This window comes from Nycticebus coucang, chromosome 12, assembly GCF_027406575.1.
Source record: "Nycticebus coucang isolate mNycCou1 chromosome 12, mNycCou1.pri, whole genome shotgun sequence".
Taxonomy (NCBI): Eukaryota; Metazoa; Chordata; class Mammalia; order Primates; family Lorisidae; genus Nycticebus; species Nycticebus coucang.
In genome coordinates this window covers 72,411,333-72,438,729 of record NC_069791.1, presented here as the reverse complement: position 1 = coordinate 72,438,729, position 27,397 = coordinate 72,411,333, and the positions used below count along the sequence as shown (strand labels likewise).

General features: G+C 50.0%; 2 protein-coding genes across 9 annotated transcripts in view; both read right to left on the bottom strand.

The window, feature by feature from the left end:
- The window catches only part of ORAI2 (ORAI calcium release-activated calcium modulator 2), a 204,060-nt gene extending 186,542 nt beyond the window's left edge, over window positions 1-17,518 (bottom strand). The window contains exons 1-5 of one of the 8 annotated variants that reach the window (XR_008373441.1): window positions 16,224-17,507; window positions 14,349-14,443; window positions 12,110-12,347; window positions 1,939-3,859; window positions 1,497-1,828 (exon numbers count right to left, since the gene is read on the bottom strand). Coding sequence is in view for 1 of the 8 variants with exons in the window: in XM_053557508.1 (XP_053413483.1) it covers window positions 3,332-3,859; window positions 12,110-12,347; window positions 14,349-14,356 (774 nt within the window). In the remaining 7 variants the exon portion in view is untranslated. The other 7 variants (XR_008373444.1, XR_008373440.1, XR_008373442.1 and 4 more) reach the window with 7 other exon arrangements.
- Window positions 17,519-19,797: 2,279 nt separating this feature from the next.
- The window catches only part of PRKRIP1 (PRKR interacting protein 1), a 55,018-nt gene continuing 47,418 nt past the window's right edge, over window positions 19,798-27,397 (bottom strand). The window contains exon 6 of the mRNA XM_053557489.1: window positions 19,798-26,772. Coding sequence (XP_053413464.1) covers window positions 26,675-26,772 — 98 coding nt within the window. The 3' untranslated portion in view covers window positions 19,798-26,674. The remainder of the gene's footprint in view (window positions 26,773-27,397) is intronic.

Genomic DNA, 27,397 nt, shown 5'->3' with positions numbered 1-27,397 from the left:
CGGGTTCAAACCCAGCCCCGGCCAAACTACAACAAAAAATAGCCGGGAGTTTTGGCGGGCGCCTGTAGTCCCAGCTGCTTGGGAGGCTGAGGCAAGAGAATCGCGTAAGCCCAAGAGTTAGAGGTTGCTGTGAGCCATGTGATGCCATGGCACTCTACCCGAGGGTGGTACAGTGAGACTCTGTCTCTACAAAAAAAAACAAAACAAAAATCAGGCTAACCTGGGCGGCGCCTGTGGCTCAGTCGATAAGGCGCCGGCCCCATATACCGAGGGCAGCGGGTTCAAACCCGGCCCCGGCCAAACTGCAACCAAAAAATAGCCGGGCGTTGTGGTGGGCGCCTGTAGTCCCAGCTACTCGGGAGGCTGAGGCAAGAGAATCGCGTAAGCCCAAGAGTTAGAGGTTGCTGTGAGCCGTGTGAGGCCACAGCACTCTACTGAGGGCCATAAAAGTGAGACTCTGTCTCTACAAAAAAAAAAAAAAAAAAATCAGGCTAACCTTCCAGGAACCAAATTTCTAACTTGCAAATGGTTTTCCTATCTTCCAAGCTGCCTATTGGAGTTGTCTCTGCACCTCCCAAGAGTAACTTTACCCCTCATCTCTCCAGAAGCTCTGGGGCAACTCTAATGTCTCCCCTCCTGATGAGCATGGCCCATCTCCATGTTAGCTCCCACAGCAATTGTTTGCCTCAGGTCTCAGAACTGGAGGCTGGAGCTGGGAGAGCACTCTCTGGATGAAAGCAGAGAACAAGAAACTGTAAGACCACTTTCTCCTGATCAGAGCACTAGACATGTATATGGCCCTGTCTCTATCATGTGGCCCTGATGCTATTGGCCCACACCAGGCAAACAGCTCTCCAGATGCACTTTCCACAGTCCATGTGCGGTGCTCCATGAGAAGGAGCACCAGCTGGCCCAGAAAGGTGGGCAGCAGGAGAGGGCCCAGCATAGCCCTCTTAAAAGTCTCAGGCCAGAATAAGGGCCTGTTGCCCTTCCAGCCTTGGAGAGCCACCCTTTGAGAAGAGCCAGCCCATCTTGGCTCTGCCAGGACACAAGGCAGGAGTGATGCTGATGTTCATTAGGAAAGCAAAAACATTAAATCAGAAGAACCTTTTCTTTATTTCTTTATTTAATTTTTTTTTTGTGATTTTTTTTGGCCGGGGTTGGGTTTTAACCCACCACCTCCGGCATATGGGACCGGCGCCCTACTCCTTGAGCCACAGGTGCCGCCCTATTTTTTTTTTTTTTTGTAGAGACAGAGTCTCACTGTACTGCCCTCGGGTAGAGTGCCGTGGCGTCACACGGCTCACAGCACCTCTAACTCTTGGGCTTACGTGATTCTCTTGCCTCAACCTCCCAAGTAGCTGGGACTACAGGCACCCGCCACAACGCCCGGCTATTTTTTTGTTGCAGTTTGGCCGGGGCTGGGTTTGAACCCACCACCCTCGGCATATGGGGCCGGCGCCCTACTCACTGAGCCACAGGCGCCGCCCCAGAACCTTTTCAACAAGGCTCTGTGGAAATACAGACATGCACTAGAAGGCAAGTGTGTCACAGACAAATGTCTGCAGGGGACATGACCTATCCTTGGAAAGATGGAGGGGTCTTCTCTGGCCCCACAGGGCACGATGTCCAGGCTCCCCATAGGTACTAAAAACTTACAGTGGGACTCAGCCTCACCCTTGACATCTCTGAGCTGCATGTTAACGTCTGTGTTCTCAACAGCATTCATGTCCCAGAGACCTCACCCAGGCTACCTGGAATTCCACAGCACAGACAACCCAGACCCTGCAGTGATATTGAACTGTTAAAAGAACTGTAATCAGGGCGGCTCCTGTGGCTCAAGGAGTAGGGCGCCGGTCCCATATGCCGGAGGTGGCGGGTTCAAACCCAGCCCCGGCCAAAAAAAAAAAAAAAAAAAAAGAACTGTAATCAGAGCACAACAAAGCCCAATGACCATAAGAACAAAAATGTGCTTCTCAGCTCGGCGCTTGTGGCTCAAGTGGCTAAGGTGCCAGCCACATACACCTGAGCTGGCAGGTTTGATTCCACCCTGGGCCTGCCAAACAATGACGGCTGCAACCAAAAAATAGCCGGGCATTGTGGCGGGTGCCTGTAGTCCCAGCTACTTGGGAGGCTGAAGCAAGAGAATTGCTTGAGCCCAGGAGATGGAGGTTGTTGTGAGCTGTGATGCCACGGCACTCTACCCAGGGCGACAGCTTGAGGCTCCGTCTCAAAAAAAAAAAAAAAGTGCTTCTCCAGGTTGCTGGCGGGGAGTGGGGTCAACATGGTGTGTAACAGCTCAGGGTGCTGTGGGGCCCGAGAACACAGGGGAAGGTCTAGCAGATCACTTCAGTGAAAACACTGCAACCATACTGCACAGCTAAGTCACTGTGTGAACTAGGGATCCTGTGTTGGCAGAGGCCTGGAGGGCCCAGCAAGGGAGCACACGGGGGATCGGATCTTGCCATCCCTGCAGTTTCTTGGTGTCCTAACAAAGAGGGCCTGCACTTGGCCTAGGCTGGCTCCTAGACCCACTATCCACAGGCCAGACCAAGCCAATGGCCTGTCTAGATAAGAAGTTCCCCCCAAGCTGTCCCTCCTGCCACCTGGGGCTACAAGCAGCAGCAAGCTGGGAAGGCTCAGCTGCTGGGCCCCAGTCCTGCTGCTGACAGAGCCCAAAGGGAGCTGACTTAGGCTAAGGGGTCATTCTATGACCAAGAGATGGAGGCTTTTAGACTGAGTCCTTTCCCAACCTGGTGGCCTCACTGAGTCAATGTGTCTTGGGCTTCATGCTGGCTGGGAAAAGAATTTGAGCTTAGTGCCCTCAACTAACTTGGCCTCCTCAGTGGGCACCTCGCACCGCTCATGGATGCACCTCCTTGGCCCTGGCCAGGCCTCACCCTTGGAAGTCTCCTGCAAGGACTAACAACTTTGACATCAGCTGCAGCACCCATCCCACATGCTGTACTGACTTGTGCCCTAAGCTCCTGCCTGCTGCCCACCAATCCAGGCCACTCAACTTCCCCCAGGGCTGGGAAGAGAAGCACCAATCTGCCTTCCTGCTCCCAGGTGACTGCCACAGTCCTTGCCTTATCGCCATCAGACATGCCCCTGGCAGCCAAGAAGAGCCTCTTGTTTAACTACCAGATGTTCCACATTTTCAGGAAAATCATCTGGGTTATTACATTAAGACAGGAGTACAACTTTGGTCTTGAACTATCTGGCAGTATCTAAGCAGCCTGGGGTGCAAGTCTGCATTTTTGAGTCTCCCCAAATGCAAGCAGTTTGCTCCTGACTCCCAGGCACAGGCCCACCACAGGCCCCCAGCCCCTCACACGACCTGCAGGCTACGCTCGTGCCCATCTAGCTGCACCTTGAGCTTGTGCAGCTCCTCAATCTCACGGTTGTGGCGCTCTGTCTTGTGGCGCACCAGCGAGCGGTAGAAGTGGATGGTGAAGACCACAAAGATGAGGCCCACAGGCACCATGATCATGGTGGACACGAGGGCGGCCTGCCAGCCTGTGTGGCTGCCGGGGCCAGGCTGGCGCCTGGCATCCACAGGGAGAAACTTGATCCAGCAGAGGAGCACCACCTCAGCCAGGAAGAGCAGGATGCCCAGCACGGTGGAGAAGCCCCAGGCCAGCTCAATGTAGGGGTGCATACGCTCGTGCGGCGACTCATTGATGGAGTTGAGGTTGTGGATGTTGCTCACAGCCTCCACGTTCGGCAGGATGCATGTGCTGATGAGCAGAGCAAACAGGTGCACGGCCACCAATACTGTGGTACAGGCGCTGAAGGCAATGAGCAGCAGCCGCGGGTACTGGTACTGCGTCTCCAGCTGCACCTCCACCATGGCTACCTGTGCAGAAGAGCAAGGTTGGGTGGGGTGGGGAGGGCAGGGTGCATCCCCACCATGGCCCCCTCCAGGCAGAGCAGGGCCAGGCAGTGGGGAAGGCTCGGGCACACCTGGACTCACCTGCTAGAAGCCTGCTCATATTCTGGGACCTTGAAGACCAGAGGGCCCCTCCTTGATATTTAAATATTTCAAACATCACTCTTTTTTCCTGATTAGCCACAGAAGATCATACTAAGGAAAAATGTAAAAAGTATGGAATAGAGTAAAGACACACAAGCTGATCACCCTCAGGTGCCTTCCCAGACACAGACATGAGGATGCCTTTTGGGTTGCCAGTGAGGACCCTAGGGCAGAAGCCCGCACCCCTGGGTGGGGTCTGCAGCATATAGCTTTGCAGATGTCATCAGACCCAGGGCAAAAATGGCTTAGCTGCAAAAAAAAACAAACAAAAACACACAAACCTTGCTTTTTTTTTTTTTCTTCAGTTTTTGGCCGGGGCCGGGCTTGAACCCACTACCTCCAGCATATGGGGTCAGTGCCCAACCCTTTCAGCCAAACCTTGCTCTTTTTCAAAAAGTAAAAACTGACTTTTTCAAAAGGTAAAAATAGGGACTCCTGATATTTCCCAGACTCAGAGCTGCATACCTGGATGGCCTCATACTGATCACACGGGCATCTCACATCTGAGACCAACACCTGAAGGAAAGAAGTATCTCCAAAGCCCAGGGAAGGCAAGACAGCAGAGAAGCTATGAGAAGGAGGCTGGGCCAAGGGAGGAAACAGTCACTGGCAGGCAGAGGGTAAGGCCTGAAATGGATGAACCAAGCACCATGGTCTCTGCATGTCGCCCAGAAACCAGGAGCTGCAGCTAAGCACCCTCCATAAGGAAAAGGGAATGTGGCTGCTAGTATTTGTTGTAAGCATTTTAGTAGTACTCAATTTTTAAGCTATAGCCACGTATTATACGTTGATCAAATAAAAAGTTACTGTTAGGGCAGTGCCTATGGCTCATGGGCAGGGCACTGGCCCCATATACTGAGGTCAGGTTCGAACCCAGCCCCAGCCAAAAACTGCAACAATAAAATAGCCGGGCATTGTGGCGGGCGCCTCTAGTCCCAGCTACTCGAGACGCTGAGGCAAGAGAATCGTCTAAGCCCAGGAGTTGGAGGTTGCTGTGAGCTGTGTGACGCCACGGCACTCTACCGTGGGCGATAAAGTGAGACTCTGTCTCTACAAAGAAAAAAAAAAAAAAAAATTACTTTTAAAGAAAAGGAAGAAAAAGCCCCAAAGAGGGAACAGGAAGCCCCAGCTTATCTTTATAGAGGGTGGTGTCTACAGCCACTGCCTGCTCACCATGCACCCTAAAGGTTTTCACAGCATGCCCTTTCCACGCTTCCTCGCAGTCAGACCAAGGTCATACTCAATGGCACCTTCCCAGGCCCACCACCTGCCCCCAGCACTGTGGACCACCCACAGGGAGGGTTTAAGTACAGCCCTACTAGGACTGCAGGGCTCACCAAGGGTCTCCTCCCCCACATCCAAAGGCAGACTAGTCAAAGCAGGGCACAGGGAGGCAGAAAAAGAAAAGACAGGAAGGTTTTTCTACCTACCACGTTTGCCTTCTAACTCAAATCATCCCTGTTTTTACAATTTGAAAACTTTCCTTAGCAACTACTACCTTTTGGAGAACTTATCCCTTCACCTCACCTCAATGATGGCACATTTGGTAGGCAGAAGAAGATAAGGCAGTCCTAGTGGACCAGACCTGAAAAGCAACTCAGCAGTGATATGGCAAGACCACTGCGACAAGAATCTGAAAAACAGTAGTCACTGTGGTCTTTCCTTCTTTCCTGTGGCTCTTAGTAGGCTTTTACTACCATAAAGGATATGGCCCAACAAAAGGTATTACAAACTATAGAGAGAACTAAGATGATTAAAATGTAGATGTTGCTGCAGGTGCTGGTACAGTGGAGAGAAAGGAACACTTTTACAATGCTGGTGGGATTGCAAACTAACACTGAGAGAGGATACCCAGGAAGGGTGAGGTCTAGGAGAACAAAGGTCTTCTCAAGGAGGCCACAAAGATACACCTGCAGGGTCCTTTCCATGGTGACTCAGCTCTTAGGAATTTGTAGACCTGACTTCCTAGGACCTGGAAATTTCCACTTCTGTGAAATCCTGTAGTTCTGTGGGGGCTAGAACAGCTTTTCCCACTTGATTCAAACTGACCAATGAGAAAGGTACCTGAGGGCGGCGCCTGTGGCTCAGTGGGTAGGGCACTAAACCCATATGCCCCCATATGCCGAGGGTGGTGGGTTCAAACCCAGCCCTGGCCAAATTGCAACAAAAAATAGCCAGGTATTGTGGGCACCAGTAGTCCCACCTACTCGGGCAATTCTCTTGTCTCCCAAACCCAGGAGTTGGAGATTGCTGTGAGCTGTGACGTAACAGCACTCTACTGAGGGCGATAAAGTGAGACTCTGTCTCTGGGGAAAAAAAAAAAAGAGTACCCACGGATTGGAACTTTTTGACTGGAGATATAAAGGGAAAGAACAAGCTAGTCAGGGAGTGCAGCCATTTCAAATTCTTCTATGCCATTAGCTCTGCCAGCTGAACAAAAGCCTTTTTCCTCTTAAATACAGTATTTGCGTGTTCCTTCTCTCCTCAGATTGGGCCTCATCTTCCTGCAACAATACAGCCTCTTTGGAAAGAAGTATGGAGAATTCTCAAAGAACTCAAAATATGCCAGGCATGGTGGCTCAGGCCTGTAATCCTCAGCACTTGGGAGGCCAAGGCGGATGGATTGCCTGAGGTCACAGGTTTGAGACCAGCCTGAGCTGGAGTGAGACCTCATCCCTAAAAATAGCTGGGCAATGCAGCACTCTACCAAGGGTGACAAAGTGAGACTCTGTCTCAAAAAAGGACTCAAAATAGACCTTTCATTTGATCCCATAATCCCATTAGTAGGAGTTTACCCAGGGGAGGGAAAAAAGTTTTTTTTTTTTTTTTTGTAGAGACAGAGTCTCACTTTATGGCCCTCGGTAGAGTGCCATGGCATCACACAGCTCACAGCAACCTCCAACTCCTGGGCTTAAGCGATTCTCTTGCCTCAGCCTCCCGAGTAGCTGGGACTACAGGCGCCCACCACAACGCCCAGCTATTTTTTGGTTCAGCCCGGGCCGGGCTTGAACCCACCACCCTCGGTATATGGGGCCGGCGCCTTACCGACTGAGCCACAGGCGCTGCCCATAACAAACAGCAGTTGCTTATTTTCTTTTTTTTTTTTTTTGGCCGGGGCTGGGTTTGAACCCACCACCTCTGGCATATGGGACTAGCACCCTACTCCTTGAGCCACAGGCACCGCCCAGGAAAAAAGTTTTTTTATGAGACAGTCTCACTATGTTGCCCTCGGTAAAGTGTCATGGCATCACAGCTCACAGCAACCTCAAACTCTTGGGCTTAAGCGATTCTCTTGCCTTAGCCTCCCAAGTAGCCGGGACTACAGGTACCCGCCACAATGCCTGGCTATTTTTTGTTGCTGTTGTTCCGGGCCAGGTTTGAACTTGCCAGCCTCTGTGTATGTGGCTGGCACTGTAACCACTGTGCTATGGGCGCTGAGCCAAGAAAAATCATTTTATCATAAGGACATTTGCTCTAGATTGTTTATTGCAGCTCAATTTATAATCACCAAGATGTGGAAACAACCTAAGTACCCATCAACCCACAAATGTATTTTTTTTCTTTTTTTTGGTTTTTGGCCGGGGCTAGGTTTGAACCTGCCACCTCCGGCATATGGGACCGGCACCCTACTCCTTGAGCCACAGGTGCCACCCACGAATGTATTAATAAACTGTGGTATGTGTATACCATGAAATGCTATTCAGCCATAAAAATGGAAACTTTACATCTGTATTAACCTGGAGTTAAAACACATTCTTCTTAGTAAAGTATCACAAGAACCCAATGTATGCAAAATATGAAACAATACACATGAGAAAAACTCAATTCAAGTTTGTGGGGGAGGGGGACTGGTGTGCTCCCACCTAATGGGCACAACATATGGCACACCACCTGGGTGCAGCACACAACTACAACAGGGACATTACCTAACAATGCAGACGTTGTAACCTAATTGTGCCCTCATATTAATCTGAAAATTTTTTTTAAATCCTAAAAAAAAAAAAAAAAAGAAAAAGAAGTAGGGTACAAGGTCTACAAAAAGTGGTTGTGTTCTACCTCAAAAACAGAAGAGGCCCAAAGGCCATTTTCCCTGTTTATGCAGAGATTTTATGAGAGCCTTGGATCACTGGTTCTGTGTTAGGGGAAGGCTAACCATGGAGAAATAAGCTTAAAGGAATAGGCACTTGTTGTTGGACAAAGGAATATCTTTGCAATTCTTGTTAGGGAATACATAACATAAAAAGGAGATCCACCTAGCAAACTGCTTGTTCTCATTTTTCCATGTCCCTACCCTGATTTGGCTATGATTTCGGACGATCTGCATTTATCACTTATTTTCCCCAAGCTGCTCCCAAGTCTGACGATTGATTGGATTTAATGGTTGTTCACCAATCAAGTGGCCACCCTGCTGCTTCCCCACCCCTGCCCCTCCCTCAGCTTCCCTGTGCAGTTGGCCCTCATATCCCTGGGTTCTCAATCTACAAATTCAATCAACAATGGACCAAAAACATTTGAGGGTAGGAGGGCAACCACAATAAAAAATAACAAAAGGTTAGTTGGGCATTGTGGCGGGCACCTGTAGTCCCAGCTAATTGGGAGGCTGAGGCAAGAGAATCACTTAAGCCCAAGAATTTGAGGTTGCTATGAGCTGTGATGCCAGGACACTCTACTGAGGGCAACATGGTCAGATTCTGTCTTAAATAAATTAATAACAAAAGGCCAGGTGGGTGGCTCAACCCCATAATCCTAGCACACTGAGAGGCCAAGCTCAGGAGTTCCAGACCAGCCTGAGCAAGGGCAAGACCCCATCTCTACTAAAAACAAAAAAACTGGCCAAGCATTGTGGCAGGTGCCTATAGTACCAGCTATTTGAGAGGCTGAGGCAAGAGGATCATTTGAGCCCAAGAGTTTGAGGTTACTGTGAGCTATGATGCCATGGCATTCCTTTGAGGGTGACAAAGTGAGACTGTCTCAAAAAAAAAAAAAAAAAAAAAAAGAAAACACAAATAAAGGGCGGCGCCTGTGGCTCAGTGAGTAGGGCGCCGGCCCCATATGCCGAGGGTGGCGGGTTCAAACCCAGCCCCGGCCAAATTGCAACAAAAAAATAGCTGGGCGTTGTGGCAGGCGCCTGTAGTCCCAGCTGCTCGGGAGGCTGAGGCAAGAGAATCGCGTAAGCCCAAGAGTTAGAGGTTGCTGTGAGCTGTGTGATGCCACGGCACTCTACCTGAGGGTGGTATGTGAGACTCTGTCTCTACAAAAAAAAAAAAAAAAAAAAGAAAACACAAATAAAAAGTCAGGGTGGCGCCTGTGGCTCAAAGGAGTAGGGCGCCAGCCCCATATGCTGGAGATGGAGGGTTCAAACCCAGCCCCGGCCAAAAACTGTAAAAAAAAAAAATCAATACAGCATAACTACTGACATAGCATTTATATTGTATTAGGTAATCTAAGTAATCTAGAGGTAATTTAGAGTATACAGGAGGATGTGCCTACATGCAAATGTTACACCAAGGACTTGAGCATCTGTGGATTTTGGCATCCTTGGGGGCCCTGGCACTCATCCCTCCAGGATACAAAGGGGTGACTGAATACTGTTATGGCCACTGCATGTCAGGCTGGGGCTGCCTCCCTGAAAAGGAGCATCTAAAAGAGAGAGCAAGGGCACTATGTGGCTTCTGCAATGTGTCTCCACACTGCTTGAGGAAGCAGTTACTGGTAGAGAGGAGAGGCTCCCTCAATGAGGAGGAAATGAACAATCACAAGAAAATGTGACTTCTGTGGGCCAAGTGCGGTGACTCAGGATTCCCACCCCTACTATTCTCATTCTAAAACCAAGACATCCCCCTCCCCAGGGTACCCATTAAGTCACAAACTCTTCCTCCAGAATTCAAATGTCTATTACAGCTCTATTTGCGGAGCTTCTTTTCAAATTTTATTGGGGGGAAGTATTTTGTTAGGGAGTAGAGCTTTCATAAGTTTGGAAAGCCAAATGTTTGGACCCCCAGGGTCTAAAAAAAGACAGCTGCAGCCAAGAAATTATTTCCAAAACCCAGGCCCCACACAGAGAGGAAACCACCTTCCGTGTATTAGTGCTGTAATACTTGAGAGTTAATTTTTCAAAGGTGAGGGGAAAAAAAAAAAACATAGGTTAGAAAAATGTAATGTGATACAATTCTTCTGTGGTATAAAAAACAAGCTTCGGGCGGCTCCTGTGGCTCAGCGGGTAGGGCGCCGGTCCCATATGCCGGAGGTGGCGGGTTCAAACCCAGCCCCGGCCAAAAAAAAAAAAAAAAAAAAAAACAAGCTTCGATTTAATAATGACATCTAAACTTCTCACACATATTCCTTAAAATTAAGATTGAGAAAATATTCTTTTTTTTTTTTAAATATTCTTTTTAATGAGGTGAAAACTTTGGGGAAAAAGTCACTCTGAGCCAAAGTTGTACACTGTATGATTATATTCTTCATAAATACGTTCAAAAAATAAAACATGAGACCTAAATAAGTATAAACACAAAATTAGGTGACCTCTGCCCCACCTTGTACAAAGCTTTACCCTCTATGAAATGTCTCAGTTGTCCAAGAGTGGCCCATACCAATAACTCAACAGGCTCTTGTGTCCACAATGGCTCCCTCTTGACAGCTTTTTATTTTCAGTTGCACTACCAACTTAACAACTGGCTCAGTGAGTAGGGTGCAGGCCCCATATACCGAGGGCCGCAGATTCAAATCCAGCCCCGGCCAAAACTGCAACAAAAAATAGCCGGATGTTGTGGCGGGCGCCTGTCCCCAGCTACTTGGGAGGCTGAGGCAAGAGAATCACCTAAGCTCAAGAGCTGGAGGTTGCTGTGAGCTGTGATGCCATTGCACTCTACTGAGGGTGACAAAAAAGACAGTCTCAAAAGACAGAGTCTCATTTTGTCCGTATATGGGGTTGGCGCCCTACCCACCGAGCTATAGGCGCCTCCCAAAAAACAACTGTCTTAATGTAAAGAAATAAACAACTGGGCGGCGCCTGTGGCTCAACGGGTAGGGCGCCGGTCCCATATGCCGGAGGTGGTGGGTTCAAGCCCAGCCCCGGCCAAAAAAAAAAAAAAAAAAAGAAATAAACAACTTCCGAGCGGCGCCTGTGGCTCAGTGAGTAGGGCGCCGGCCCCATATGCCGAGGGTGGCGGGTTCAAACCCAGCCCCGGCCAAATTGCAACAAAAAAATAGCCGGGCGTTGTGGCAGGTGCCTGTAGTCCCAGCTGCTCAGGAGGCTGAGGCAAGAGAATCGCGTAAACCCAAGAGTTAGAGGTTGCTGTGAGCTGTGTGATGCCACGGCACTCTACCTGAGGGTGGTATGTGAGACTCTGTCTCTACAAAAAAAAAAAAGAAATAAACAACTTCCAACCCAGTAAAACCTCTGAGTGCACTTCTGTCTTTCACTCTGAGTCCTCAACTCAGGAAAAAATCCCCTGAGGGGCGTGAGTCAAAGGTTCTGCAGTCAATAGGAGATGGGCCCCTTTTTAGAGCCAAGGCTTTGCCTCCAGACTGACTCTTCTCCTAGGGCACAGCTTATAGGGGATGACTCAGGGAAACTGGCAGCTGGCAGCCAGGCCAGAGTTTCTGCTTTGTTACTCTGGAGGCAACACTCAGGGAACAAGTCTGTATCCCCAGTTGGGCTAAACTGAGCAAACCCCAATCAATCTGTGAGTCCCTCCTCATATTTCTCAGATTTCCAAACTTTTGGGTAGTGCCCGAGGTAGGACAGAAGTGGATATCTGTCCCCAGGAAACCCTGTACACTGAAGATATTTTAATTACCCTGCACTAACCTCCATGCTAAGGAAATATTTTAAGTGCACTGGAGAGAGTGGGCTTTCTGAGGACTCAGGTGCTTGGACCCCCTCCCCCCACACACTAATCCTCTCAGAATTGCTTCTCCCTACCCTGCACCCCAACAAACAGCCCTCTTGGAGTAATTGGGACATGGAAAGACACTTCCCAATGGGCTATCCCGGCTGCCAACAGCCTAGAGGGAGCACTTTGCCCCTCTGACTGACTGGCTGAGCTCCCGCCATGGGCCTGCACTCACCATGGCAAAACCAGAGAGGAGGGCTGAGGTCCTGCTGGAGGCCTTCAGTTTGGCCCTGCTCAGGTAGAGCTTCCTCCAGGACAGAGCCTGCACCGAGTGGTGATTGGAAGTGACCAGTTCCAGGTAGCTGCGGCGGACCCAGTCGCGGTAATCCATGCCCTTGTGGCCAGGCTCAGAGCAAGCGGGAGTGGAGGAGTCCACAGGAACGTTGAGCTCAGTGCTCATGGTGGGAGCCAGGCTGGGGAAGGGAAGAGACGCACTCAGGTAGCTGAGAGGGTTTCTGTGGCCTTGTAAAACCAGACTCCAAGCCCATTTAACTTTCCCCAAGGCCTGCTATATATGCTACAAGTCAAAACATGGGGTCCAAAGGAACAGCAGCTGTTTAGAAGGAGGCCCTTAGCACCTGAAGTCATAACACCTCGATTTGTGTGAAACTATGCGTGGCAGCTGACCTTTCTGACCTCACTCCCTCCTGTGCAAAATGAGGCTATTCCCACATATAGGACTTTGAACAAGATTGTGCACCTGGAAACTCAGAACTGCTTGCAATGTCCAGGGGCCAACCACGGGATAAACATTTCTAGGTAACTGCTAGTTTTGTTTTTTTTAGAGACAGAATCTCACTTTATTGCCCTTGGTAGAGTGCTGTAGTGTCACAGCTCAAAGCAACCTCCAATTCCTGGGCTTAGGCAATTCTTTTGCCTCAGCCTCCTGGGTAGCTGGGACCACAGGCGTCTGCCACAACGCCCGGCTATTTTTGTTGTTGTTGTTGCAGTTTGGCTGGGGCCAGGTTTGAACCCGCCACCCTCAGTATATGGGGCTGGCGCCCTACTCACTGAGCCACAGGTGCCACCCCAATCCAACTTAAATTTTAATCAGTACAGTTTGCCCTAAAAAAATACTGGGTTTATAAAACTACAGTCACATCCAGGCTTGCAATGGAAACCTTCAGCAAGTGAAAACTAAATCCACCATGATAAGAGTACGTTTTAAGGAGGAATAAACACTGGAGATGCCTGGACCCATACCTGGTAGATGAAAGGGTGGCACTTGACTGGCAGAGATCTCACAAACCACCAAGGCTTGTACAAAAGGTTTTTATTGACGAGGGAGGGATGCTGCAGAGCAGCACCAAGGAGGAGAGAAAAGAGAGAGCGAGGAAGCGGGGGGGAGAGTGCACCTCTTTATAGAAGTTCGTTAGGGGAAGGAAGTCTTAGAATGGTGATGTGATGGTAGAATAGCCAGTAAGGAGTTACTGCTCTGGCAGGAAGAGTTGTTAGGGGCAGGCCATAAGTTTGAAATTTTCAGCAGGTAGCTATAACTTTAAGAGTGAGACAGATGGCCTGGCGTGGTGGCTCATGCCTGTAGTCCCAGCACTGTGGGAGGCTGAGGTGGGTGGATTGCCTGAGCTCAGGGGTTCGAGGTTTGAGACCAGTATGAGCAGGAGTGAGCCAGAGTGAAACCCTGTCTCTACTAACATCAAAAAAAGCCAGACGTTGTGGCGGGCGTCTGTAATCCCAGCTACTAGGGAGGCAAAGGGAAAGAGAATCACCAAAGGAAGAAGAGAAAAAAAAAAAAAGAACACTTCAAACGAAGAAGAATGAACAAGCAAGCTAAAATTAAAAATAAAAAAATTTTTTTAAAAAAGTGAGACAGCTAATCTTGGTCTGTAGAAAGTAGGAAGGGGCTTTTCTGGGGGAGGGGCTTTCTCTGGGACAATTACCTAACAGTAGACATCTGGTTGGATAGTAACATGGATTGAACATCAGAAGGACTGATCTGTCGAGATCTGTGAATTTAACCCCAAACCTCCACTAATCCAAACAGAAGATGGAAGTCTCATGTGGCCCAAGGGGAGGAGCTGGCCTGGCAGCAATGCCAAGATCAGCACTAATTAATCTGTAGGGCATACCTCAAGGGCACAGGCACCTGTGGCTTACTTGGCATCAGAGAATAACTTCTCTATTCAGGCCTACATAGACTCTATGGAGAGCTACTTCAGCCTATTACAAACATATCAGTGTTTCTAGGGGTCAGGCAGAGTGTGGATGGGTGGAGTGGAGGCTGTATACCAGGTTGGGCAGCTGAGGAAATGCCCCGGATTTCATCCATCCATGCCAGCCTCTAGTAGGGCTCAGCAAGAAGGTGCTGGACGTGGAGGTCTCTCTTGCCTCCTGTTTTTGGCCAATAAGATCCCTGGAACAGTTTTGTGGTATTTCTGCCAGGGGATGCCAATTACCAGGTCATTTGTAAGAACGCCAACTCGGGTGCTCAGTCCCATCTCAGCCAGCAGCACTGCATTCAAGCACTTCCATCCCTGGAACATCCCCTTCCCTTGGGGAGAATTCAGAGAAACAGTGTTCATTAAACCAATCTGTTGGTTGGCTCCACATAATTGAAAATGTCATAATTTGGAAATACATTTTCCCTGCCCCTTCCCCCTCCTATATAGAACAGTATTGAGCCTGCAGGTCTGATGAAGACAACATACAGGGTGGGGGTTGGGGAGGCTATCCTCTCCATCTCAAGCATCTCTCCTTCACCCCTCCTGCATCCCACAGAGGCTTCAGAGAATTTCATTGCCCAGTGGGAGAACAAGATAAGGGGGTGACTCTTCCAATGAGCTAAATCCGCCCCCCCATGGATAGGTAGGGAGGCAGGGAAAAGATCCCCTCTCCTTGCCCCCACCCCCAACCCCACAGGCAACACAAGGAAGGGGACCGCATAGGATGAAGTGAAGACTGCCTTGGCAACCCTCTCTCCAAGGCAAGATTCGCTCACCCCAACATGTAAGAGTTCTGAGCAGCAGGAAGATAAGCTCCAGGCACATTTAGGATGGCTCCCACCCTGCAGGGGACATGGCAGGAAGGATGGCTGTCTGGGGCATGGTGGGTGCAGGGAGATGTGAGTGGAAGATACTTGGATACTGGCCCAGGCAGCATGACTGTGCTGGCCTTTCTCTGGCAGTGTTAGGCTGTAGGGGCATAGTAGGAGCTGGTGAGGGAAACCATCTGGGGACTGCTGGGTCAGACTGCTTTGGGACCACAGTTCAACCCAGGGAAATGTTTGACAGACTGCAAGCAGGGAAGGCCCTAGTGACTTCCAACGGGACAAAAGAGAAGTCCACAGACCATCAAGATAGACCGGACCCAAGTCTGAGAGTGTAGAAGGAACACTCAGGGCAGTGAGGTCTGAGGGTGGCTTCCAGGGAGTGGCTACGGCAGGCTTGGCCCTGCAGATGTCCCTCAGTGGGTGGAGTTGAAAAGGAAGGACCATCAGTCTGCCAGGAGCAGGGTCTTGAGACAGGCCTGCAGTTCTGGAGGTATAAAAGCCACCTCCTCAAGACAGAGCAGCCCAGGACAGGCTGAAATCCATCCTTTGACTCTCAGGGGAGGACCTGTCCAGGCCTCAGGGCCTAAGGGCAGGGACAGAGTCTGGTCCTCATAGCTTGACCTCAGGAAGCAGGTGGGGTTGGGACAGAGTGAGCCCTACATTTCTGATGGGAGGCTCAGGCTCAGGCTCCAAAGGTGCCTCTGCTGGCTGAATCTCCTTGGGTTTTTTGTTTCCTTGTTTTCATAAGGAGCAATCAGGGTAAAGAGTTCTTACAGGGTAAAAGTGACCTTCTCTATAAAGATGAGCGATACCCCCGGGGGCGGAGGGAGTCTGTCAGAAACATTTCCAGGGGGAAGGTTTTGGAGTTGGCCTGTCATGACTTCCTCTAAACATCTAGGGCACCGGCCATGGGGAGTCTCTGTCACACAGGCGCGTGGGGAGGGGGCCTCTGAGAAGCGTCTACCTGCATCTCGGTCCCCTTTCCAGGATAGCCCCAGCGGCCACAGGACCTGACCCGCGGCCCCCTCTGAATCCTGTTGGCGACGCACCCCTGCCGGGATACTGCGGGGCTGGGGTCACCTGGGCGCCCCCCAACTCTGCGGCGTCCTCTCCTCCTCCTGCTCCATCTCGAGCCTGCCTAGGAGGAAGCCGGGTCCCTCCTCCGGAGAGAGTCCCCAGGTCCATTCTGGCTCCCCAGCTGGGCGGGCGCCCTTCCCCCCACCCTCGCCTGACTCTGGCGGCCGAGGGAGGGGTGGGCACGGGGCCGCCGCGGATCACTCACCGGAGCTGCTCTGTCTGCCCCCCGCTCGGGGCTCGCGGCAGGCGGCGGTGGCGTAGCTGTGAGGCCCTGTGGCCCGGCCGGGGCGCCAAGCGGGGCCCCTTCCCTCCTTCCGCCGGTCGCGCGGGGTTCCCCCCGGGCCCCGCCTCGGCCAGGCGCCCCACCCCCGCCGGCCCGCGCAACCGCTGCCACGGCAACGGCGCACCGCTATCACGTGACCGGCCCACGGGGGCGCTGCAGCCACGTCACCCTCCGGGCCTGAAGGGGCAGGGCTCGCGGGCCCTCCTTCGGGAGTGCGGGGGTGGGGGGCAGGGGTTCCTTTACCTGGTGGTCGGGTCCCCCCGTGACCATCTCGGAGCCTGTGCAGTGGAGGGTGGGGTTCCGGGGAGACCGCGAGCCGAGTGCATCCCTCCTGTCCTGTCTCGGGCTCACCCGGAGTGGCCACAGGCTTCGGCGGGGCGCGCGAAAGGACTGGTCCCCCGCGACAGACTAGGAGCTGGGCTGTCTCTGCTGCTAGGTATGAGCACAGAAGGGAAGCCCAGGTTTGACATGGTTAGCTAGAGGGGTGTCTAGCATGGGTCACTGGCCGAGTGGAGGGGTGAGGCGAGTGTGGGGGAGAGGCGTGGAAGGGGAAGCTCCGTTTGGTTGCCCTGTTCTGCCCAGAAATGGCACCACACAGAGCAGGTTGAGGGTCGCCCGGACAGCACCGCCCGCTCACGGGCCCAGTAACATCAGCGGAGACCCAACTCTGGCTCAACGCGCTCATTCTTATGGCTGTTCTGGGATGGTCCTGAAGGGTTTCTGAAGTGCCCAGCGCCTTCCCTTCGCTACTTCAGGGAATCTCTCACCCTAATGGTGAACTCTGCGGTTTGTTGACGGCGATATTCAAACAGGAACGCTCTTACCAGGAAGTGCACATAAATAATTAACTGAAGGCAAGATGGGATCCTATCTGCTGTCTGTGCCAGACTGTCCTTGCTGCGTGCCTGGTACACTGCTGCATGCCCTACATACGATTTTTCCGTCTGTCACAACAGCATTGGACCATGACACATTTATCCAGATGAAAGAAAATTCCACTCGAGTCAGCCAGGCTAAATTCATTTACACTTCAAGTTGTACTGTTGTGTTTTTTGTGGTGCCCAGGTTGGAGTGTAGTGGCCCAATCATACCTCATTGCAACCTCAAACTACTGGGTTCAAGGGATCCTCCTGGGTTACCCTCCTGGGTAGCTGAGATTACAGGTGTGTGTGCATCACCACACCTAGCCAATCTAAAAAAAATTTCTTTTGGCTGGGGCTGGGTTTGAACCCGCCACCTCCAGAATATGGGGCCGGCGCTCTACTCCTTTGAGCCACAGGCACCACCCTAATTTTAAATTTTTTGTAGAGACAGGATCTTGTTATGTTGCCCAAGCTGGTCTCAAACTCCCGGCCTCAAATGATCTTCCCACCTCAGCCTCTCAATATACTGGGATTACAGGCATGAGCCACTGTGCCCAGCTCAAGTTGTGCTTTAGTGGCCATTGCTGACAGCCTAATAAGCCATGTTTCCCCCTCCTGATTACTGACCTAACAGGCAGGTTAGGCCCTAAACATGGTTATAAAATGCCAGGTTGACTCCTGCCCCTCCCACCTATAGATGGCTATGGGAAAGGGATAATTTGAATTTCAGGAGGCAAAGTTTCCCCAAATGCAATCATACTGTGGCTTTTAAATGTGGAGCTCTTGATAAAAGGAATTGGAAAACAGGAAGGATACACTTTGTAAACTGCAGCAGTTGCATCACAGATGAACATCCCTTCAGCAAGGGAGGTCTTTGCTTGTTGAATCCTCTCTGCAGCCTGACTTTGTTCATTCTTAAGAAAGCTTTCTATGCCAGTTATTAGTGCCTCCACCCCCCAGGCAGGTTTATCCAGCTTGCCTGGATAGAAGCAAAATGCAAGTCATAATTACTGGTACTTTTCAGAGTTAGTTTCCTAACCAAACACAGAGAATGGCTTTTTTTCCCCTCTAAAAGATTGAGGAGGTTGACAGCACCATGTTGAAATTGAGATCTAGCAATCACAAAACTAATAGTAAGGGGCGGCACCTGTGGCTCAAAGGAGTAGGGCGCCGGCCCATATGCCAGAGGTGGCGGGTTCAAACCCAGCCCCGGCCAAAAACTGCAAAAAACAAAAACTAATAGTAGGAGGGTCCCCCTTGGCTGCATAGGTAGTTGAGTGGGAGTTACACAGAGGAAAGAAGGTTCAGGTCAAGGTGCACAAGTGCCGGCTCCAACAAGGATGTCTGGGCTATTTCCCTAGCTGCTGACCTTGAGAAGTCGCTTCCTCTCCTACATCCTCAGCTACTCACATTTGCAAAAGACTAGTGCCAAATGGCACGTGCAAAGAGTCAGCCACCTTCTAGTCCTGCTCATGGGATGCATATCCCCTCCAGTAGGGAACTGTGGTCCTTGCTTTTCTCAGGACTCCAGGTATAAGCACTGAGGACGGCCTCCCAGCTTGCATAGTTTGTGTCCCCTGATGCATCAGTTCTGGTCCCTTGGCCATTCACTCCTATTGCCTGGCCTAGCTCCTGTCATCATCCAGTGTCCACCTTCTGACCTTTCTCACTCCACAGACCCCACTCCTCTCCCTGACCCAGCAAACCCCACCTTCCTCCTGCCCCTCCTCCTTTCCTCTGAGCCTGGTACCTTTTAGCCACTCTCCTGCCACTGTCTCACCTTCTTGTCACTTTCTTTAACCTCCCACCATGACCTTTGCCCACTTCATGGCCAGGCCTCTCCTCAGCAGAGAGCAGCGTCTGGTCATTTCCTCCTCCGCCCTCTGTAGTCTAGACAGTGTGTTGCTAACCTCAGAGGATGTTTAGCCATCAGCCTTGTCTGCCATTGGGCCCCTCCCACTACTAAGCAAGGTGTGTTTCCTTGCTTAGTAGTGACTCCACCAGTTTGTCCCCCCTGCTGTCTCGAGTTCTGTGTGGGTATCTTCTCTACACTCCTGACTGGTTTCATCCATCCCTATTGTTTGAAGGACTACGGCAGCCTGATGGCCCCAATATCAACTCAGCCTTGATCTCTCTTTCCAGGCTGGGGGACATCTCTGCAGCACCTGTCCCCAGAGCCCTCAACTTCACCATGCCCACAGCTGAACTTAACCATCATCTCCTCAGTTGATGACACTAAATATCATGTCATCCTGGACTCCCTCCCTCCCCAGTAGGTCCTAAGAATTCTCCCCCAGAGGTCTCAGGTCTCCCCCACCTCTCCCTGTTCCCACTTGATTCTACAGAAACTTGGGCCATCACCACCTCTGGTCTGCCCACCTGTTCCCCTCCAGTCTATTTTCTGAATTGCGAAGTCAAAAGTCCTTGTGTCTCTCCATTCCAGCCCTACCCCTTCAGAGATTACCCATAATTGGGTCTAGAGACCATGGCAGAGTGTCTGCTTCCCCCTCAGCTTGCTCTCTGTTCACCCTTACATTACTGAGCCACCTTCTTAAGAGCTCAGCTCAGCATCCCCCTAGGCCTGGGTCAGGTGCCCACTAAGCACCCAATGCTATACTCACCAGATCTTGTTCCTGATCAGACCCTTGTCTCGCAAACCATCCTCCTAGTGAATAGAACTGGGCTTTGGGGTCCGTTAGATTTAGCATTTAGTTGGTGCTCAATAAACATCTGGTACATTCTATGGAGTAAGAAAATTAGAAACAGCCTCATAGGGCTTACTGAAAGTTAATTTCTAAGAGTGTTCTCTTTACTAAAATATATGTTAACATACGGTAATTGTAGCTCACTTTAGTTAAGTATGCCAAATAGTAAACATAAATTCCAAAAGGGAAAAAGAAAACATGGCTGTTCCCATGAGATTGCAAAGGAAGTGGATTGAGTTATATTTCTAAAGTCAGTAAAAAATCACTCCTCTACTTCAATAATATAATATTTTTTGTTTTTTCTTTTTCTTTTTTTTTTTTTTTTGCAGTTTTTGGCTGGGGCTGGGTTTGAACCCACCACCTCCGTTATATGGGACAGCACCCTACTCCTTTGAGCCATAGGCGCCACCCCCAATTTTTGTTTTTCTTTTTCTTTTTTTGAGACAGAACCTCAAGCTGTCGTCCTGGGTAGAGTGCCATCACAGCTCACAGCAACCTCCAACTCCTGGGCTCAAGCGATTCTCCTGCCTCCTCCTCCCAAGTAGCTGGGACTACAGGCGCCCACAACGCCTGGCTATTTTTTGTTTCAGCCATCATTGTTTGGTGGGCCCAGGCTGGATTCAAACCTACCAGCTCAGGTGTATGTGGCTGGCGCCTTAGCCGCTTGAGCCACAGGCGCCTAGCCAATTTTTGTTTTTCTATAAGAGAAATGTTGAAAACAGGGAAGTAAATTTGTAATAGTAATAGTGCTTAATATCCTTAAAACCAGTGTTTCTCAAGACACAAGGGGTGGGGTGGTGCGGTAGGATCTCTTGGGCATCTGTTTAAAATGAGTATTTGGGTCTGAACTGTAATGACTCAGTCTCTGGGGCATCACCAGGGGATCCGAGTTTTTAAGCAGCCTCCTCTGCGGGTGCAGCTGCGGCACAAGTGTGAGCACTGTGGCAGTCCACATTGAATGTAACTAGCTGCATGCACCCCCTCGGAAGTTCTTCCTGCCATGTAAGCAGTTTTTCAGATGGGAAGAACATCCCTGTCAGCTTTCAGCCATCACTGGGATTGGCTCAATCACTTAGCAACATTTACTAAACATCTATCATGTCCCAAGCACTGTGCTGGTACTAGATGCAGCAAAAACGAGGACAGGCAAGGTCCTTGCTCTCAGGAAGCTGAGGGCTGTGGGACACTGGGATATCACGGGCAGATGAATGAATGACAGGTCTATACAGTCAGTCATGGTGGGTAGGTAGAAAGGCCTCTCCAAGGAGGTACCATCTGAGCTGAGGTCTAAGAGCAAGTGTGGAGTCCCTGAGGCAGGTATGAGTGTAGAGATGGGGCTATCAGAAGCAAGAGGCCAGCACGGGAGGGATGAGAAAGAGGCAGTCAGTAGGGCTGTACTTTTATTTCATTCCAAGTGTGAAGGAAGCCATCAGGGACTTAGCACACAGGGGTGAAAATCTGGTGTCTAGGCTTGGTGCCCATAGCTCAGTGGTTAGGGTGCTGGCAGGTTTGAACATCAGGGCTGGCGGGTTTGAACCTGGCCTGGGCCTGCTAAAAAATCTACAACCAAAAAATAGCCAGGCGTTGTGGTGGGCACCTGTAGTCCCAGCTACTTGGGAGGTGGAGGCAGGAGAATCGCTTGAGCCCAAGAGTTTGAGGTTGCTGCAAGATGTGACACCAAGGCATTCTATTGAGGGCAACATAGTGAGACTCTGTCTCAAAAATAATAATAAAAAAAAAATCTGGTGTTTATATTAAAGAGTTGCTCTGGCTGCTACACAGGGAACAGGTTGGGAGCACTTGAGCAGGTGGCTCGGCATCTACCCGAGACAGAGCTGCAGGTGGTACACAGGGCAAGGTGGGGGGACAGGGCACAGCTGTGAGAGCCAGCAGCCCCTGCCCTGCTGATGCGTGGTTGTGGGTAGGAGATGAGACAAACAGGAACAAAGGATGACCCTGATTCTTAGGTAAGGGGCTCAAGAACTGGATGGTGGTGGTGCAATTTACCAAGGTGGGAGGCAGACTTAGGTGCTGAGCCTTCAGTGCCCATGTGACATCCAAGGGGAGATGCCACACTGGCAGATGGACATGAATCCGGGGCACTGAAGGGAAGGTAAAACCACAGACAAACTCAGAAGGCACCAGTGAAGATGACCGTTAAAGCCACAGGCTCCCGGGGCCTGACTATAACAGGACAGAAGGCAGCACTGCAGGTCACCTGGCCTGGCATTGAAGTTTGAGCAGAAGAGAAGCAGAAGGCAAGTGGGGAGTAGGACTGTGAGGAATGCTGAGTGTTTGGAGAGGCGTACAGAATGCCACCAGGGGGCTGGATTTCCAAGACTAGGATGATGGGGATGAAAACTTGGATGAATGGTGAATAGGGAGAAGCAGGGAATTCTAGGGGCCTGGCTGAGAAAGAGGGGATAGGATAGAAGGAAAACATGGAGACAGGGCTTTTGTTATTTCACATTAGGAGACACCAGAACAAGTCTGTCTGCTGGTGGGAGTGAGCCAGGAATGCAGGAGCCTGGGGTAGGAAGTATCCTGCACCGCACCAGCATGGCCTAGATGCTGTGGGCTGGTAAGTGAGTGGTGCAAGACTTCAGTCTTCTCTAGGGGAGAGGAAACACAAAAACTCTACTTAGGACGAGGAAGAGTCTTAGGGTCAGCAGCAAGTGCTGAGGTCCTGTGTGACAGCTCTGGTCCTACAGTCAATGTGGGTCGGACCAGTACAACCACCAAATTCTCCAGGTTGCCAAGGCAAGAAGCAATAAAGTCAGTTTCCTCGCTTGAGGAAACACTTCTGTCTGTAATTCCAGCCTTGTTTATGCACTCACTGCCTATAAACACAGAGTTGATCTTCATTGTAGTAGATACACTCTATAAAGTCAGTGCATTAGTGAATACCAAACCATTGCTCCTAGGAGCAAATTAGGGTTAGGTTCCTGTGAGCCTCTCATCACATTTTTGGTAACCATTAATACATAAACCCTGTTTTATGTGCTTCTGTTTAAAGACACTGTATTTAGGTTCGGCACCTATGGTTCAAGCAGCTAAGGCGCCAGCCACATACACCTAAGCTGGGGAGTTCAAATCCAGCCTGGGCCCACCAAACAACAATGATGGCTCCGACCAAAAAAAAAAAAAAAGCTGGGCATTGTGGTGGGCACCTGTAGTCCCAGCTGCTTGGTAGGCAGAGCAAGAGAATCGCTTGAACCCAGGAGTTAGAGGTTACTGTGAGCTGTGATGCCACGGCACTGTACCCAGGGCTACAGCTTGAGGTTCTGTTTCAAAATAAATAAATAAAGACACTATTTAATATCTACTGTTGATCATTAACACTGGATTCATGGTTAATAGCAATGAAACTCAAGCCTGACAGAACCTATCTAATGCACATAGTTTCTCTATAAGGCACATCACAGCCTGCTTGCACTTAGGGACTCTACACAGCACTTCAGCACTATGCTTGGGGGCCAACTTACACAGCATCAAGAAAAAACAAAAACAAAACATGCCCCAAACTGGACACTAAATAGACCATGAAAAGGACTTAATTGTATAAACTAAAACAAGAAAGCAGAGTATCACCTCCTTCAGCTGGGAACACATATGTGTGTGTCACTGGGCAACTCAAATTTTTTTTTTTTTTGAGGCAGAATCTATGTCATCCTCAGTAGAGTGCCATGACGTCACAGCTCACAGCAACCTTAAACTCTTGGGCTTAAGCAATTCTCTTGCCTCAGCCTCCCAAGTAGCTAGGACTATCGGCACCGTCCACAACGCCCTGCTATTTTTAGAGGTGGGGTCTCACTCTTGCTCTGGCTGGTCTTGAACTCATGAGCTCAGGCAATTCACCTGCCTAAGCCTCCCAGAGTGCTAGGATTATAGGCATGAGCCACTATGCCCAGCCCCTATGTTAATAAATTTTGTCTGGGAAATTCTGGGGGAATATAATTGAAGGGCAAAGAGTATTCTAATAAAAATAATGAGGCCTAACACAGGGCTGTCACGTGAAAACCTCAATGCATATTTGTAGAGTGAATGAAAGAAGGCTACCTTGTCTGGTAAATCAGACTGTTTTATACATGCAGTTTTCTGGAACAACCAAGTTATGTTATATATAACTTTGTGTTCAGTTCCAGACTTCTCCCTACCCAAAAGCCATCAACAGGGTATTACTTCATGGTTCTCCCCTAATTGTAGCTTTTGTTGGGGGTCAGGGGCTCTTGGAATCACCCACTCTCTTCTCAATGTTTGTTCCTCTTTTCCCACACAAATCACATCCTGAAGGGAGAAAGAGAGTAATTCAACCTAAGGTACCAATGACTCTTTTTTTTTTTGTAGAGACAGAGTCTCACTTTATGGCCCTCGGTAGAGTGCCATGGCATCACACAGCTCACAGCAACCTCCAACTCCTGGGCTTAAGCGATTCTCCTGCCTCAGCCTCCCGAGCAGCTGGGACTACAGGCGCCCACCACAACGCCCAGCTATTTTTTGGTTGCAGTTTGGCCGGGGCGGGGTTTGAACCCACCACCCTCGGTATATGGGGCCAGCACCCCACGGACTAAGCCACAGGCGCCGCCCACCAATGACTCTTAAAAATAGTCAGAAACTGGCCAGACATTGCTCATACCTATAATCCTAGCACTCTGGGAAGCCAAGGCAGGAGGATCCCTTCAGCTCAGTTTGAGACCAGCCCGAGCAAGAATGAGATCTCTTCTGCTATTTCTAAAAATAGAAATATTAGCCAGGCATGGTGGCGCATGCCAGTAGTCCCAGGAACTTGACAGGCTGAGGTGGGAGGACTGCTTAAGCCTAGGAATCTGAGGCTGCCTTAAGCTATGATGATACCATTGCACTCTACCCCAGGTGACAGAGCAAGACCCCATGTCAAAAAAAAAAAAAAAAAAAGTCAGAAACTGCTACAAGGTATGTGCTACCTCAACATCATCTTCTGAAATCAAGTAAGGGTATAAAACATCAACCTCTTTCCAATCCTGCTGTTCATTTATTCATTTGCCCAGCCAGCTGATACATATCTGCCAAGTGAGCTGGCAGAGGCAGGAAGCCACCTGCCCACAGTGACCTGACTTAGCAGACCCAGCGTCAGGACTCAAACCCAGGTCTCCTGGCTCCAAGCTCTGGCACAGCCTAGAAGTACAAGAGAATGCCAATGAACTCCAGGCTACAGACTCACAGTAAGAGTATAGAAACCAACAGTCCAAAGATAGTCCAAACTAAGAAAAAAACACAAAACTAGCTGGTCACTGACAAAAGAGAAACACAGGTTTTAAAATGCATGGTGAGGTTCTCTGCTAGTTTGTTAGGGCTGACTCTCCATCTCAACTTCCTGGAGGAAAAAATTCCTGTGACTTGAAACTCTGAAAGGACAGAAGTTATCACAGATGTCACATGGCTCAGAGTGGGGCCGGGGAAATCTATACTAGGGAAGTAAAAGAAAAACTGTTTCTTGGGAACTTCATTCAAAACTGCTATTTCTTAATTTCATCGAAGTGCATAAAAGGCACAGAATATACTTATTAGGACCTGGGAGATAAATAATCCAAAAATGGAGCAACTGATTTAATTAGAAACTGTCTTTGTTGCCCCCATTGGCCTCAAAACACCTGAAGTCAAAGGCTGAGCCTGCTCTCTGGGTATGGAAGTTGGTTTGGACACTTGAGGACACACAGCAGGAGTTCTGCACCCTTCTCTCTAACCCCCCAGCTCCTGTGTGACCAAGGTGGAAAGTTCTGATGCTTCTGTCACTTCCCCCAGCAAGCCTCTCCTGGGCCATTTGACTTCGGGATGAAAATACAGCTTTTGCCCAGTCACCCTTCCAGTTGGGCTGGAAGCCCCTATGTCCTCTACTTGGGCTCAGCCCACCCCACCATCCCCCTCTTGCTTAATTTCCTGGTCATTACCATTTCCCCCGCAGTTTTTTTTTTTTTTTTGAGACAGAGTCTCACTTTGTTGCCCTCAGTAGAGTGCTGTGGTGTCACTGCTTACAGCAACCTCAAACTCTTGGGTTAAGTGATTCTCTTGCCTCAGCCTCCAAAGTAGCTGGGACTATAGGCGTCTGCTACAATACCTGGCTATTTTTTTTGTTGCAGTTGTCATTGTTGTTTAGCAAGCCAGGCTGGGTTTGAACCCCCCTGCCTCAGTGTATGCCCTGTAGCTCTTTTCACACACCAGGTTACCTTCTTGTGCCCCCAGCCTGCAGTGAAGTCCCAGGATGGGGCTTCTCAATACACACTGTGTGCAGGCAGCTACTGGTGGCAACAGACACCCTGCAGCATGGCCTGCACATACTACTGAAAGGAATGGGGCTCAGAGCCCAGCAACTCAGGTTAGCCCCAAAGCCAAAGCCATTTTCTTCACTGAATCTGGGAACAGGTCCAGGAAACAGGGCCTGCTGCTGACTCTTGAGGCCCCTTTGCAATCATGTTGTATCATAGCCTTCCCTGTAGCGTTTGTAATTCATGTTTCACATGTATGAACAAAACCTGAAGGTTTTCTGTTCTTTACTAACTAAATGTTCCCTTAACAGAAACCAGCCCTAAATCCATCACCACTGAAATGTGCGAGAACAGGCACCAGCAGGTCAGGAACTCTGTCCCTTTCAGCAGGCATGTGGAGGGATTCTGGCAGCCAGTGCCCTTGAGTGTGTCCAGGAGGCACTGCCTCAGTCCATAGCCTCCAAGTCCCACTGATAGGCAGCACTTTCAGCAGCTCAGAGGGTCCCATTTACTTTCTATCCAGGGTGCAGTGCTGTGCTGGACAGCTGCTGTGGCAGACTTGGTCATCGCCCCATGATGAAGCTGGGCTCTTCTTCCTCTTCTTCTGTTCCAGAAGTCTCCTCAGAGCTACTAGGCCGCTGCTCGTGGGGCTGACTGGCTCCTGTAACCACACAATATTCAGATCACAGATGTACAAACTGACTTACAGCGTCAAGGGCACTTTAAAAAAGGAGGGTAGGGAGCTGATGGAAAATCAGCAACTACTTTTTCTGGACAGGCAGGCCTGATGTCCACCAGGTCCCAATGCCTGGGAAGTGAGGATGGGTCAAAGAATGGTTCTACCACTACTCACGGGTGCAACCCATCCTTACCAAAAGGTCTACCAGCATGCAACAGTGCCCACCATCTCATAAATCAGGCTATGCTATGTTTTATATGGCTCCTACAACCTATAATATCCACCACCTTGGCAGGCGACTTCCTACCCAGCTCTTCACCATGTAACACTTGCCTGACAGCACTCCTAAAGTGTCAAGTTCTCACTGCAGTAGGCAAAAAGATTTTCTAAAACTATGTAACAGAAGGCTCTGCCCACAGAAAATATGTCAGCTTCCTGGCTTTTGCCCCAAAGTCCCTCACCACCCTGCCCCCAGCACTCTACCAGCCCCTCACCACCACCAAATGCATGCAGCTCTTGAGTACAGCTGAGCTGGCCAAAAGCAAGTACAAGACAATTTGTCCCCAATTCTTTTCCCCCTCTTCATGGGAACATGGGAATGAGCGAG